Here is a 14,024-nt window from a genome sequence, read left to right on the forward strand (position 1 = left end):
TTAGATAGGGTGGACAGTGATAGCCTTTTTCCTCGGATGGAGAAAGCTAGCACGAGGGGGCATAGCTTTAAATTAAGGGGTGGTAGTTATAGGACGGATGTCAGAGGTAGGTTCTTTACCCAGAGGGTGGTGAGGGATTGGAATGCCCTGCCTGCTGCAGTTGTAAATGCGCCTAGTTTGGGGGCGTTTAAGAGATCCGTGGATAGGTTTATGGATGGAAAGGGATTGGTTTAGGTTAGAGGGTCATTGCTTTTTAATTGGTCGGCGCAACATCGTGGGACGAAGGGCCTGTTCTGCGCTGTAATGTTCTATGTTCCATAACCTAAGATCCCGGTTGAGGCCGTCCTCATGTGTGCGGAACTTGGCTGTCAGTCTCTACTCAGCGACTCTGCGCTGTCGTGTGTTGTGAGACTATTTACTGTGCCTACCCCAGTCCAATGCCAGCATCTCCACATCATGGTTACCATCAACATCCCCCCATGCTGACACTGCAGTTAAGAAAGCCCCACCAACGCCTCTACTTTCTCAGAAGACCAAGGAAATTTGGCATGTCAGCTACGACTCTCACCAACTTTTACAGATGCCCCATAGAAAGCATTCTTTCTGGTTGTATCACAGCTTGGTCTGGGCTCCTGCTCTGCCCAAGACCACAAGGAACTACAAAAGGTGGTGAATGTAGCCCAATCCATCACACAAACCAGCCTCCCATCCATTGACTCTGTCTACACTTCCCGCTGCCTCGGGGAAACGCAGCCGGTATAATTGAGGACCCCACACAGCCCGGACATTCTCTCTTCCACCTTCTTCCGTCAGGAAAAAGATACAAAAGTCTGAGGTCCCGTGCCGACCGACTCAAGAACAGCTTCTTCCCTGCTGCTGTCAGACTTTTGAATGGACCTACCTCACATTAAGCTGATCTTTCTCTACACCCTCGCTGTGACTGTAACACTACATTCTGCACCCTCTCCTTTCCTTCTCTATGAACGGTATGCTTTGTCAGTATAGCGTGTAAGAAACAATACTTTTCACTGTGTGTTAATACACGTGACAATAATAAATCAAATCAAATGTTAGGAGAGTGGGAAAGGAAGTGGCAGACGGAACACAACATTTAGTGTAATTTATCTATTAGTGTCACAAGTCAGCTTACGTTTACACTGCAATGAAATTTCTGTGAAAATCCCCTAGTCACCACATCAGCGCCTATTCGGGTTACACTGAGGGGGAATTTAGCACGGCCAATCCACCCTAACCTGCACGTCTTTCAGACTGTGGGAGGAAACCGGAGCACCCGGAGGAAACCCACGCAGACATGGGGAGAACGTACAGACTCCACACAGATAGTGACCCAAGCCGGGAACCTGGGACCCTGAAGCTGTGAGGCAGCAGTGCGAACCCATTGTGTCACGTGGGAAAGAGTCAGTTTATGGTCTTTGGTTGTGGAGCTGTAGATTATTTTCTAAATGGGGAGAGAATTTAGAAATCAGAAACACAAAGGGACTTGGGAATCCTTGTTCGAGATTTTGTTAAGGTTAACCTGCAGGTTCAGTTAGGAAGGCAAATGCAATGTTAGCATTCATATCGAGAGGGCTAGAATACAAGAGCAGGGATGGACTTCTGAAGCTGGATAAGGCTGTGGTCAGGCGCCATTTGGAGTACTGTGAGCAGTTTTGGGTCCCTGTATCTAAGGCAGGATGTGCCGGCCTTGGAAAGGGTCTAGAGGAAGTTCACAAGAATTATCCCTGGAATGAAGAGCTTGTGGTGTGAGGAACGGGTTGAGGACTCTGGGTCTGTACTCGTTGGAGTTTAGAAGGATGAGGGTGGAAGAACCTCACTCAAATTTACAGAATACTGCCCGTATTCTCCCCGTGTCTGTGGGGGTTTCTTCTGGGCGCTATGGTTTCCTCCCATAATCCAAAGATGTACAGGTTAGGGTGGATTGGCCGTGCTAAATTGTCCCTTAGTGTCCAAAGATGTGTAGGTTAGGGTGGATTGGCCGTGCTAAATTGTCCCTTAGTGTCCAAAGATGTACAGGTTAGGGTGGATTGGCCATGCTAAATTGTCCCTTAGTGTCCAAAGATGTGTAGGTTAGGGTGGATTGGCCGTGCTAAATTGTCCCTTAGTGCCAGGGGGATTAGCAAGGTAAACACATGGGGTTATGGGGCTAGGACCTGTGTAGGATTGTGGTCCAGCAGGTTTGATGGGCCAAATAGCCTTCTTCTGTACTGTAGGAATTCTGAGATTCGTCCTTATCCAGTCTCCTCTGTGGCAAAGAGTTCCACAGATTCTCCACCCTGCGGCTGAAAAAATTCCTCCTCATCTGTGTTTTAAAGGATCGTCCCTTTAGTTTGAGGCTGTTCCCTCAGATCCGAGTCTCTCCAAGTCATGGAAATATCTTCCCCATGTCCACTCCGTCCAGATCTTTCATAGAATCCCTACAGTGCTGAAGGAGGCACCAAACACAATCCCACCCAGGCCCTATCCCCATAACCCCACACATTTATCCTGCTAATTCCCCATAACTATACACCTCGGAACACAAAGAGACTATTTAACACGGCCAATCTACCCTAACCTACACATCTTTGGACACTAAGGGACAATTTAGCACGGCCAATCCACCCTAACCTACACATCTTTGGACACTAAGGGACAATTTAGCCCGGCCAATCCACCCTAACCTACACATCTTTGGACACTAAGGGACAATTTAGCCCGGCCAATCCACCCTAACCTGTACATCTTTGGACAATAAGGGACAATTCAAAGGAAAAGGCAGGAGAATGGGGATGAGAAACTTATCAGCTGTGACTGAACGGCAGAACAGATTCGATGGGTCAAGTAGCCTAATTCTACTCCTATGTCTTCTGGTCTAATTGTAGCTACAGCAACATCTGCCAGAAGGGCAGTTCTCAGTCTGTTAAAGAACGAGCGTGTGCAATCAGGGAGAAGGCGTGTTTGGTTGGGTTGATGGCATCGAATAGACTTACTTTTCCTGCGATATGATTTTGCACTGGGCCTCTTGTAGGGCAGTCTCCATCTTGGACATCTTGTGCTTGTAGAAGGACAGGACTAGCTCAGTCTGTTTCCTCTGAAATTTAGTCACCTGTGAGGGAGCGGAGAGACACATTAGGGAGTAGACATCATGAACCCAGTGACAGTTTTGGTCTCCTTACTTGAGAAAGGATAGACTGGCACTGGAGGGGGTGCAGAGGAGATTCACTCGGGTGATTCCGGAGTTGAGAGGGTTGGATTATGAGGAGAGACTGAGTAGACTGGGGCGATACTCACTGGAATTCAGAAGAATGAGGGGAGATCTTATAGAAACATGTAAGATGATGAAGGGAATCGATAAGATAGAAGCAGGGAAGTTATTTCCACTGGCGGGTGAAACTAGAACGAGGGGGCATGGCCTCAAAATAAGGGGGAGCAGATTTAGGACTGAGTTGAGGAGGAACTTCTTCACACAAAGGGTTGGGAATCTGTGGAATTCCCTGTCCAGTTGAGGCTCCCTCAGTGAATGTTTTTAAGACAAGGATAGATAGATTTTTGAACAGTAAAGGAATTAAGGGTTATGGTGAGCGGGTGGGTAAGTGGGGCTGAGTCCATGAAAAGATCAGCCATGATCTTATTGAATGGGGCAGCAGGCTCGAGGGGCTGAATGGCCCACTCCTCCTCCTCGTTCCTATGTTCTCAACCCTGCACCGTCCTGGGGTGTGGACACCGCGAGCCCGGCACCGTCCCGGACACCGCGAGCCCGGCACCGTCCCGGACACCGCGAGCCCGGCACCGTCCCGGACACCGCGAGCCCGGCACCGTCCCGGACACCGCGAGCCCGGCGCCGTCCCGGACACCGCGAGCCCGGCGCCGTCCCGGACACCGCGAGCCCGGCGCCGTCCCGGACACCGCGAGCCCGGCGCCGTCCCGGACACCGCGAGCCCGGCGCCGTCCCGGACACCGCCAGCCCGGCGCCGTCCCGGACACCGCCAGCCCGGCACCGTCCCGGACACCGCGAGCCCGGCACCGTCCCGGACACCGCGAGCCCGGCACCGTCCCGGACACCGCCAGCCCGGCACCGTCCCGGACACCGCCAGCCCGGCACCGTCCCGGACACCGCGAGCCCGGACACCGTCCCGGACACCGCGAGCCCGGACACCGCGAGCCCGGACACCGTCCCGGACACCGCGAGCCCGGCACTGTTGCTTTACTTTACTGTTCAAAAATCTATCTATCCTTGTCTTAAAAACATTCACTGAGGGAGCCTCAACTGGGCAGGGAATTCCACAGATTCCCAACCCTTTGTGTGAAGAAGTTCCTCCTCAACTCAGTCCTAAATCTGCTCCCCCTTATTTTGAGGCCATGCCCCCTCGTTCTAGTTTCACCCGCCAGTGGAAACAACTTCCCTGCTTCTATCTTATCGATTCCCTTCATCATCTTACATGTTTCTATAAGATCTCCCCTCATTCTTCTGCATTCCAGTGAGTATCGCCCCAGTCTACTCAGTCTCTCCTCATAAACTACTATAAATCTCTGACCCTCTCTGCACACACTGCCCTGACCTGCTCATCATTTCCAGAATGTGTGGTGGACACTGAGGATATTAACCCTTTGTGAGTGACACTGACCTGTGCAATGTGCTCCAGGTACTTCCTGCAGATTTCCGAGGGCTTTCTGAAGTACATCTTCTCGTAATCTGTCATCTAAAGAGGAGTGGACAGTTCAATCTCTGCGCCTGTGGGTTTTAACCTCTTCACCCCATCCGCACTCTTGCCGACTACACCTAATGATGGTTGGTTACCCAGTGTTTTACACACACCCACGGCAGCAGAGTGGGTTAGCACTGCTACCTCACAGCACCAGGGACCCAGGTTCGATTCCCAGCTCGGATCACTGTCTGTGTATACCATATTTCCCCAGTAGGAGAGATTATTATTTAAAGGGCGAGAAGCTGCATCGTGCTATGGCGCAGACTGACCTGGGGGTCCTTGTGCACGAGTCGCAAAAACCCAGTCTGCAGGTGCAGCAGGTGATCAGGAAGGCGAATGGGATGTTGGTCTTTATAGCGAGGGGGATAGAATATAAAAGCAGGGAGGTCTTGCTGCAACTGTACAGGGCACTGGTGAGGCCGCAGCTGGAGTACTGTGTGCAGTATTGGTCGCCGCACCTGTGCAAGGATATTTTGGCCTTGGAGGGAGTGCAGAGGAGGTTTACTAGGCTGATACCGGAGATGACGGGGTTGGACTGTGAAGAGAGACTAAATAGACTGGGTCTGTACTCGTTGGAGTTTAGAAGGATGAGGGGGGGATCTTATAGAGAGATATAAGATAATGAAGGGGATGGATAGGGTAGAGATAGAGAGATTCTTCCTGCTTAGAAAGGATAGCAGGACTAGAGGGCACAGCCTCAAGTGGGAGGGCAGTTTAGATGAGAGTTGAGGAGGAACTTCTTCACTCAAAGGGTGGTGAATCTCTGGAATTCTCTGCCCGTTGAAGTGGTGGAGGCTACCTTGCTAAATATATTTAAGACACAGGTAGATAGGTTTCTAATAGACAGGGGAATTAAGGGTTATGGGGAGAAAGTGAGAAAGTGGAACTGATCCACTTCAGATCAGCCATGATCTTTTTGAATGGCGGGGCAGGCTCGAAGGGCTAGATGGCCGACTCCTGCTCCTATTTCTTATGTTCTTATCTGCATGGGTTTCCTCCGGGTGCTCTAGTTTCCTCCCACAGTCCAAATATGTGTAGGTTAGGGTGGATTGGCCGTGCTAAATTGTCCCTTAGTGTCCAAAGATGTGTAGGTTAGGGTGGATTGGCCGTGCTAAATTGTCCCTTAGTGTCCAAAGATGTGTAGGTTAGGGTGGATTGGCCGTGCTAAATTGTCCCTTAGTGTCCAAATATGTGCAGGTTAGGTGGATTAGAGGGATAAATATGTGGGGTTACAGGGAGAGGGGCCTGGTGGGATTCTTGTCGGTGCAGACTCGATGGGCTGTGTGGTGTCCTTCTGCACTGTAGGGATTGTACGATGTGGAGATGCCAGCATTGGACTGGGGTAAGCACAGTAAGAAAACCAAGTTAAAATCCAACAGGTTTACTTGGTATCACGAGCTTTTGGAGTGTTGCCCCTTCATCGGGTGAGGGTAGGGATTCTATGATATACACCTTCATGGCTCACCATAACAGTGTTACATGTACATTGCCTCAATGTAACAAATCCAGTATAACACACATTTCACTGACAGCACGCATGGTTCGATGACACAACTGTACAGAAGACGGCAAGTGTTACTATCACTGAAATGAAAGTTTATTTATTAGTCACAAGTCAGCTTACATTAACGCTGCAATGAAGTTACGGTGAAAATCCCCCTAGTCGCCCACACTCCGGGGCCTGTTCGGGTTACACTGAGGGAGAATTTAGCACAGCCCAATGCACCCTAACCAGCACATCTTTCGGACTGTGGGAGGAAACCGGAGCACCCGGAGGAAACCCACGCAGACACGGGGAGAATGTGCAGACTCCGCACAGACCGTGACCCAAGCTGGGAATCGAACCCGGGTCCCTGGCGCTGTGAGACAGCAGTGCTAACCCACTGTGTCACCGTGCCCCCGGGAATCGAACCCAGGTCCCTGGCGCTGTGAGACAGCAGCGCTAACCCACTGTGTCACCGTGCCCCCGGGAATCGAACCCGGGTCCCTGGCGCTGTGAGACAGCAGTGCTAACCCACTGTGTCACCGTGCCCCCAGGAATCGAACCCAGGTCCCTGGTGCTGTGAGACAGCAGTGCGAACCCACTGTGCCTGTTGTGAATGTGAGTGAGTCACCCGTCATTCTCTGCATTGCAGAGAGCTATAAATTCCCAAAACCCAGCTCACCCCAAAAACAATGATTGACCTTTTGATTTTTTTTAAAGCAGGGGCAAATTGCCCAACACCATGCATTGACACGGCAGCACAGTGGGTTAGCACTGCTGTCTCACACCGCCAGGGACCCGGGTTCGATTCCCAGGGGCACGGTGACACAGTGGGTTAGCGCTGCTGTCTCACAGTGCCAGGGACCCGGGTTCGATTCCCGGGGGGGCACGGTGACACAGTGGGTTAGCACTGCTGTCTCACAGCGCCAGGGACCCGGGTTCGATTCCCGGGGGCACGGTGACACAGTGGGTTAGCACTGCTGTCTCACAGCGCCAGGGACCCGGGTTCGATTCCCGGGGGCACGGTGACACAGTGGGTTAGCACTGCTGTCTCACAGAGCCAGGGACCCGGGTTCGATTCCTGGGGGCACGGTGACACAGTGGGTTAGCACTGCTGTCTCACAGCGCCAGGGACCCGGGTTCGATTCCCGGGGGCACGGTGACACAGTGGGTTAGCGCTGCTGTCTCACAGTGCCAGGGACCCGGGTTCGATTCCCGGGGGCACGGTGACACAGTGGGTTAGCACTGCTGTCTCACAGCGCCAGGGACCCGGGTTCGATTCCCGGGGGCACGGTGACACAGTGGGTTAGCACTGCTGTCTCAGTGCCAGGGACCCGGGTTCGATTCCCACCTCGGGTCACTGTCTGTGTGGAGTCTGTACATTTTCCCTATGTCTGTGTGGGTTTCCTCCGGGCGCTCCGGTTTTCTCCCACAGTCTGAAAGACGTGCTGGTTAGGGTGCATTGGGGCTATTCTAAATTGTCCCTCAGTGTAACCTGAACAGGCAACTACGGAATTCTCACAGTAATTTCACTGCAGTGTTAATGTAAGCCTTACTTGTGACTAAAAAATAAACTTTTTAAAGAATTAACCTAACCTGCACATCTTTGGACACTAAGGGACAATTTAGCACGGCCAATCCACCCTAACCTGCACATCTTTCAGACTCTGGGAGGAAACTGGAGCACCCGGAGGAAACCCACACAGACACAGGCGTAGAAGATGCGGATTCCACACAGTGATCCAAGCCGGGAATCAAACCCATGGGTCCCTGGCGCTGAGAGGCAGCAGTTCTAACCTAGTATGCCACCCTTTAGATGGCACTTGGCTGCGCTAAATTCTCCCTCAGTGTAACCCGAACAGGCGCCAGAGTGTGGGGACTGGAGGATTCTCATTGCAGTAACTTCATTGCAGTGTTAATGTAAGCCGGATTGCGACACTGATAAATAAACTTTAAACCTGGCGTGTGAAGTTGTTTGCCAATTTCATACCTCACAGTTTTTCTCTCAGTCCTCCCCCCACACTCTGGGATCTCGATTCCCGCCCCTCCCAATCCCCCCTCCCCCCACAACGTGGGAATAATGGTGGAAAGTAGTCCAGGCATCCTTACGTTATCTGTCAGCGCTAAATGTTTGCACGCAGTTCCGCAGACGCTGCATTTATCTGTAAAACGGGACAAAGGAAAGAGAGAGATGGACAGAGAAAGGCAGGCACAAGTTATTAGATCTCTGATCATCCTCAACACCAGTGTTCCCAGCCCCCTACTATACTCCTTATAAACCTCTAACTGTGCAGCCAAATTCCCCTCACACACCGGGGTCCCACAAGGCTGTGTTCTCAGCCCCCTACTATACTCCTTATAAACCTCTAACTGTGCAGCCAAATTCCCCTCACACACCGGTGTCCCACAAGGCTGTGTTCTCAGCCCCCTACTATACTCCTTATAAACCTCTAACTGTGAGGCCAAATTCCCCTCACACACCGGGGTCCCACAAGGCTGTGTTCTCAGCCCCCTACTATACTCCTTATAAACCTCTAACTGTGCAGCCAAATTCCCCTCCAACTCGATTTTCAAGTTTGCTGATGACACCACCGTACTGGGTCGGATCTCAAACAATGACGAGACAGAGAACACAGTGTTCAATTCTGGTCACCCACACTGCCAGAAGGATGTGAAGGCTTTGGAGAGGGGACAGAAAAGATTTACCAGGATGTTGCCCTGGTATGGAGGGCATTGGCCACGAGGAGAGGTTGGAGAAACTTGGTTTGTTCTCACTGGAGCGACAGAGGGTGAGGGGAGACCTGATAGAAGTCTACAAGATTATGAGGGGCATGGACAGAGTGGACAGTCAGGAGCTTTTCCCCAGGGTGGAAGAGTCAATTACTGGGGGGGCACAGGTTTAAGGTGCGAGGGACAAGGTTTAAAGATGTACGAGGCAGATTTTTTTTACACAGAGGGGGGTGGGTGCCTGGAACTCACAGCCGGGGGAGGCAGTGGAAGCATTTCATCATATAAACCCTCCAGTACAGAGAGACCATTCAGCCCATCAAGTCTGCACTGACCACAATCCCACCCAGGCCCTACCCCCATACCTCTACATATAATAACGTGAGAAATAGGAGCAGGAGTAGGCCATCCAGCCCTTCGAGCCTGCCCTGCCATTCAACAAGATCATGGCTGATCTGTCGCTGCTCAGTTCCACATTCCCGCCCTCTCCCCATAACCCTTAATCCCCTCTCTTATCAAAAACCCATCAACCCGCGTCTTAAAAATATTTAGCGAGGTAGCCTCCACCACTTCAACGGGCAGAGAATTCCAGAGATTCACCACCCTTTGAGTGAAGAAGTTCCTCCTCAACTCCGTTCTAAACTGCCCTCCACCCTTTACTTTGAGGCTGTTCCCTCACGTTTGCACGTCTTTGGACTGCGGGGGGAAACCGGAGCACCCGGAAGAAACCCACACAGACACGAGGAGAAGGTGCAGACTCCACACAGTGATCCGAGCCAGGAATCGAACCCGGCTCCCTGGAGCTGTGAAGCAGCAATGCTAACCCACTGTGCTACCATGCTGCCCATACAGTAGTGGGGCATCTTGACAAATCCATGAATAGGATGGGAATAGAGGGATATGGTCCCCGGAAGGGTAGGGGGGTTTAATTCAGTTGGGCGGTGCAGGCTTGGAGGGGCCGAAGGGCCTGTTCCTGTGCTGGAATTTTCTCTGTTCTTTGTTCCAAGGACAAATTTTTTCACCCAGAGGGCGGTGAGTGTCTGGAACGAGCTGCCAGAGGCAGTAGTAGAGGTTAAAGTGTTTAGACAGTTACATGGGTACGATGGGTATAGAGGGATATGGGCCAAATGTGGGCAATTGGGATTAGCTTAGGGCTTTAATAAAAAGGGGCGGCATGGAGAAGTTGGGCCGAAGGGCCTGTTTCTATGCTGTAAACCTCTAGTCACCCTCCCTCCGCCATCCACAGCAGGCAGTGTTAGGTTCCCCTGCCCTCACCCTTCTGGATGCACTTGTCACACAGAATGTGTTTGCAGTTGGAGATACTGAAGTGGACATCACTGTCTGGCTTCTGATAGCACTGGTTACAGTGGATCCAGTCCATTTACTTCACCGGGGAGGAGAGGAGAGGAGAGGGGGGCTGAACTGGGGGCAAAACAACAAGGGCAGCCAGCGATTAACTTCCCAGGGTGACAACAAGCAGGTCCCTTCACCACCGTCCCCCATCCTGCAAAGGCCGGGCTCCGTCCCTGACTCTCTCCCCATTCCCAGGACTAACCCCCATTCCCCCCGACTCTCCCCCCCATTCCCCCCCCCACTCTCCCCCCGGGCCCCCCCCACTCTCCCCCCCGGGTCCCCCCCACTCTCCCCTGCGGGTCCCCCCGACTCTCCCCCCACTCTCCCCCCCGGGTCCCCCCGACTCTCCCCCCCGGGTCCCCCCGACTCTCCCCCCCGGGTCCCCCCGACTCTCCCCCCATTCCCCCCGACTCTCCCCCCCGGGTCCCCCCGACTCTCCCCCCCGGGTCCCCCCCATTCCCCCCGACTCTCCCCCCACTCTCCCCCCCGGGTCCCCCCGACTCTCCCCCCCGGGTCCCCCCGACTCTCCCCCCGGGTCCCCCCGACTCTCCCCCCATTCCCCCCGACTCTCCCCCCCGGGTCCCCCCGACTCTCCCCCCATTCCCCCCCGGGTCCCCCCGACTCTCCCCCCATTCCCCCCGACTCTCCCCCCCGGGTCCCCCCGACTCTCCCCCCCGGGTCCCCCCGACTCTCCCCCAATTCCCCCCGACTCTCCCCCCCGGGTCCCCCCGACTCTCCCCCAATTCCCCCCGACTCTCCCCCCCGGGTCCCCCCAACTCTCCCCCCATTCCCCCCGACTCTCCCCTTCGGGTCCCCCCGACTCTCCCCCCCCGGGTTCCCCCCGACTCTCCCCCATTCCCCCCGACTCTCCCCCCCCGGGTCCCCCGACTCTCCCCCCATTCCCCCCCGACTCTCCCCCCCCGGTCCCCCCGACTCTCCCCCCCCGGGTTCCCCCCGACTCTCCCCCCATTCCCCCCGACTCTCCCCCCAGGGTTCCCCTGACTCTCCCCCCGTTCCCTCCAACACCTCCCCCCGTTCCCCCCGACACCTCCCCCCGTTCCCCCCGACTCTCTCCCCGCCGTTCCCCCGACTCTCTCCCCCCCGTTCCCCCGACTCTCTCCCCCCCGTTCCCCTGACTCTCTCCCCCCCCAGTTCCCCCGTCTCTCTCCCCCCGACTCTCCCCCCCGTTCCCCCCGTCTCTCTCCCCCCCGTTCCCCCGTCTCTCTCCCCCCCCGTTCCCCCGTCTCTCTCCCCCCGTTCCCCCCGACTCTCTCCCCTCCGTTCCCCTGACTCTCTCCCCCCCCAGTTCCCCCGTCTCTCTCCCCCCGACTCTCCCCCCCCGTTCCCCGTCTCTCTCCCCCGTCTCTCTCCCCCCGTTCCCCCGTCTCTCTCCCCCGTCTCTCTCCCCCCGTTCCCCCGTCTCTCTCCCCCCCGTTCCCCCGTCTCTCTCCCCCGTTCCCCCGTCTCTCTCCCCCCGTTCCCCCTGACTCTCTCCCCCCGTTCCCCCGACTCTCCCCCCGTTCCCCCGTCTCTCTCCCCCCGTTCCCCCGTCTCTCTCCCCCCCGTTCCCCCGACTCTCTCCCCCCCGTTCCCCCGACTCTCTCCCCCCCGTTCCCCCGTCTCTCTCCCCCCCGTTCCCCGTCTCTCTCCCCCCGTTCCCCCGACTCTCTCCCCCCGTTCCCCCGTCTCTCTCCCCCCCGTTCCCCTGACTCTCTCCCCCCCCAGTTCCCCCGTCTCTCTCCCCCCGACTCTCCCCCCCTGTTCCCCCGTCTCTCTCCCCCCGTCTCTCTCCCCCCGTTCCCCCGTCTCTCTCACCCCCGTTCCCCCGACTCTCCCCCCGTTCCCCCGTCTCTCTCCCCCCGATCCCCCGTCTCTCTCCCCCCGTTCCCCCGTCTCTCTCCCCCCCGTTCCCCCGACTCTCTCCCCCCCGTTCCCCCGACTCTCTCCCCCCCCAGTTCCCCCGTCTCTCTCCCCCCGTTCCCCCGTCTCTCTCCCCCCGTTCCCCCGTCTCTCTCCCCCCCGTTCCCCCGACTCTCTCCCCCCGTTCCCCCGACTCTCTCCCCCCCGTTCCCCCGACTCTCTCCCCCCCCAGTTCCCCCGTCTCTCTCCCCCCGACTCTCCCCCCCGTTCCCCCGTCTCTCTCCCCCCGTTCCCCCGTCTCTCTCCCCCCCGTTCCCCCGTCTCTCTCCCCCCCCGTTCCCCCGTCTCTCTCCCCCCCGTTCCCCCGACTCTCCCCCCGTTCCCCCGTCTCTCTCCCCCCCGTTCCCCCGACTCTCTCCCCCCCCGTTCCCCCGACTCTCTCCCCCCCAGTTCCCCCGTCTCTCTCCCCCCGACTCTCCCCCCCCGTTCCCCCGTCTCTCTCCCCCCGTCTCTCTCCCCCCGTTCCCCGTCTCTCTCCCCCCCGTTCCCCCGTCTCTCTCCCCCCCCGTTCCCCCGACTCTCCCCCCGTTCCCCCGTCTCTCTCCCCCCGTTCCCCCGTCTCTCTCCCCGCCGTTCCCCCGACTCTCTCCCCCAGTTCCCCCGTCTCTCTCCCCCCCGTTCCCCCGACTCTCTCCCCCCCGTTCCCCCGTCTCTCTCCCCCCGTTCCCCCGTCTCTCTCCCCCCCGTTCCCCCGACTCTCTCCCCCCCGTTCCCCCGTCTCTCTCCCCCCGTTCCCCCGTCTCTCTCCCCCCGTTCCCCCGTCTCTCTCCCCCCGTTCCCCCTGACTCTCTCCCCCCCGTTCCCCCGACTCTCTCCCCCCGTTCCCCCGTCTCTCTCCCCCCGTTCCCCCCGACTCTCTCCCCCCCGTTCCCCCGACTCTCTCCCCCCCGTTCCCCCGACTCTCTCCCCCCCCGTTCCCCCAACTCTCTCCCCCCCCGTTCCCCAACTCTCTCCCCCGGTTCCCCCGTCTCTCTCCCCCCGTTCCCCTGTCTCTCTCCCCCGACTCTCTCCCCCGTTCCCCCGACTCTCCCCACCGTTCCCGCCGACTCCCATCCATGTCCCTCACCCTCATTCCCATCCCTCTGTCCCTCACCCTCAATCCCCTCCCTCTGTCCCTCACCCTCATTCCCATCCCTCTGTCCCTCACCCTCATTCCCCTCCCTCTGTCCCTCACGCTCATTCCCCTCCCTCTGTCCCTCACCCTCATTCCCCTCCCTCTGTCCCTCACTCTCATTCCCCTCCCTCTGTCCCTCACGCTCATTCCCCTCCCTCTGTCCCTCACCCTCACCCTCAATCCCCTCCTCCCTCTCTATCTCGCCCTGAGAATTTGGCGCCAAATCCCCCTCCCTTCCCGCCTTTAAAGCGTCACAGGGACCTCAAGGGGCGTGGCTTGCCTGCCCGTCAGCCAGTGGCGGCCATGTTGGTAAAGGCGCCCCCGACCTCACCCGGCGATCCTGCCCCCTTTGTTCCAGCCCGTCTTCCGCCATCTTGATAAAGGCGCGCCCGCGACCTCACCCGGCGATCCCGCCCCCTTTGTTCCAGATCGCCTTCCGCCATCTTGGTAAAGGAGAAACTCTCAACGAGGTCTACAACATGGAAACAGGCCATTCGGCCCAAATTGTTCATGCCAACTCTTATTTTTAACCACTTATGAGTCTGTGACTAGCTTAATGGTTAAAAAAACCCTCTATTACACTAGGAGTCTATGACTAGCTTGAGTATTAAAGATTCACAGAATGGAAACAGGCCGTTCAGCCCAACTTGTCCATTCTGCCCCTTTCTTTTAACCATTTATGAGTCTAGCACTAGCTTAATGGTTAGAAAAGGGCAGCATG

General features: G+C 56.4%; 1 protein-coding gene across 1 annotated transcript in view; it reads right to left on the reverse strand.

Moving 5' to 3' along the window:
- The window catches only part of LOC145339875 (E3 ubiquitin-protein ligase RNF212B-like), a 49,282-nt gene extending 44,588 nt beyond the window's left edge, over positions 1–4,694 (reverse strand). The window contains exons 1-2 of the mRNA XM_080184410.1: positions 4,626–4,694; positions 2,991–3,106 (exon numbers count right to left, since the gene is read on the reverse strand). Of these exons, the coding sequence (XP_080040536.1) occupies positions 2,991–3,106; positions 4,626–4,682 (173 nt within the window). The 5' untranslated portion in view covers positions 4,683–4,694. The remainder of the gene's footprint in view (positions 1–2,990; positions 3,107–4,625) is intronic.
- Between the last annotated feature and the right edge of the window lie 9,330 nt (positions 4,695–14,024).

Source organism: Carcharhinus amblyrhynchos, unplaced genomic scaffold (assembly GCF_965287045.1).
Source record: "Carcharhinus amblyrhynchos unplaced genomic scaffold, sCarAmb.v2.hapA scaffold_716, whole genome shotgun sequence".
Classification (NCBI taxonomy): Eukaryota; Metazoa; Chordata; class Chondrichthyes; order Carcharhiniformes; family Carcharhinidae; genus Carcharhinus; species Carcharhinus amblyrhynchos.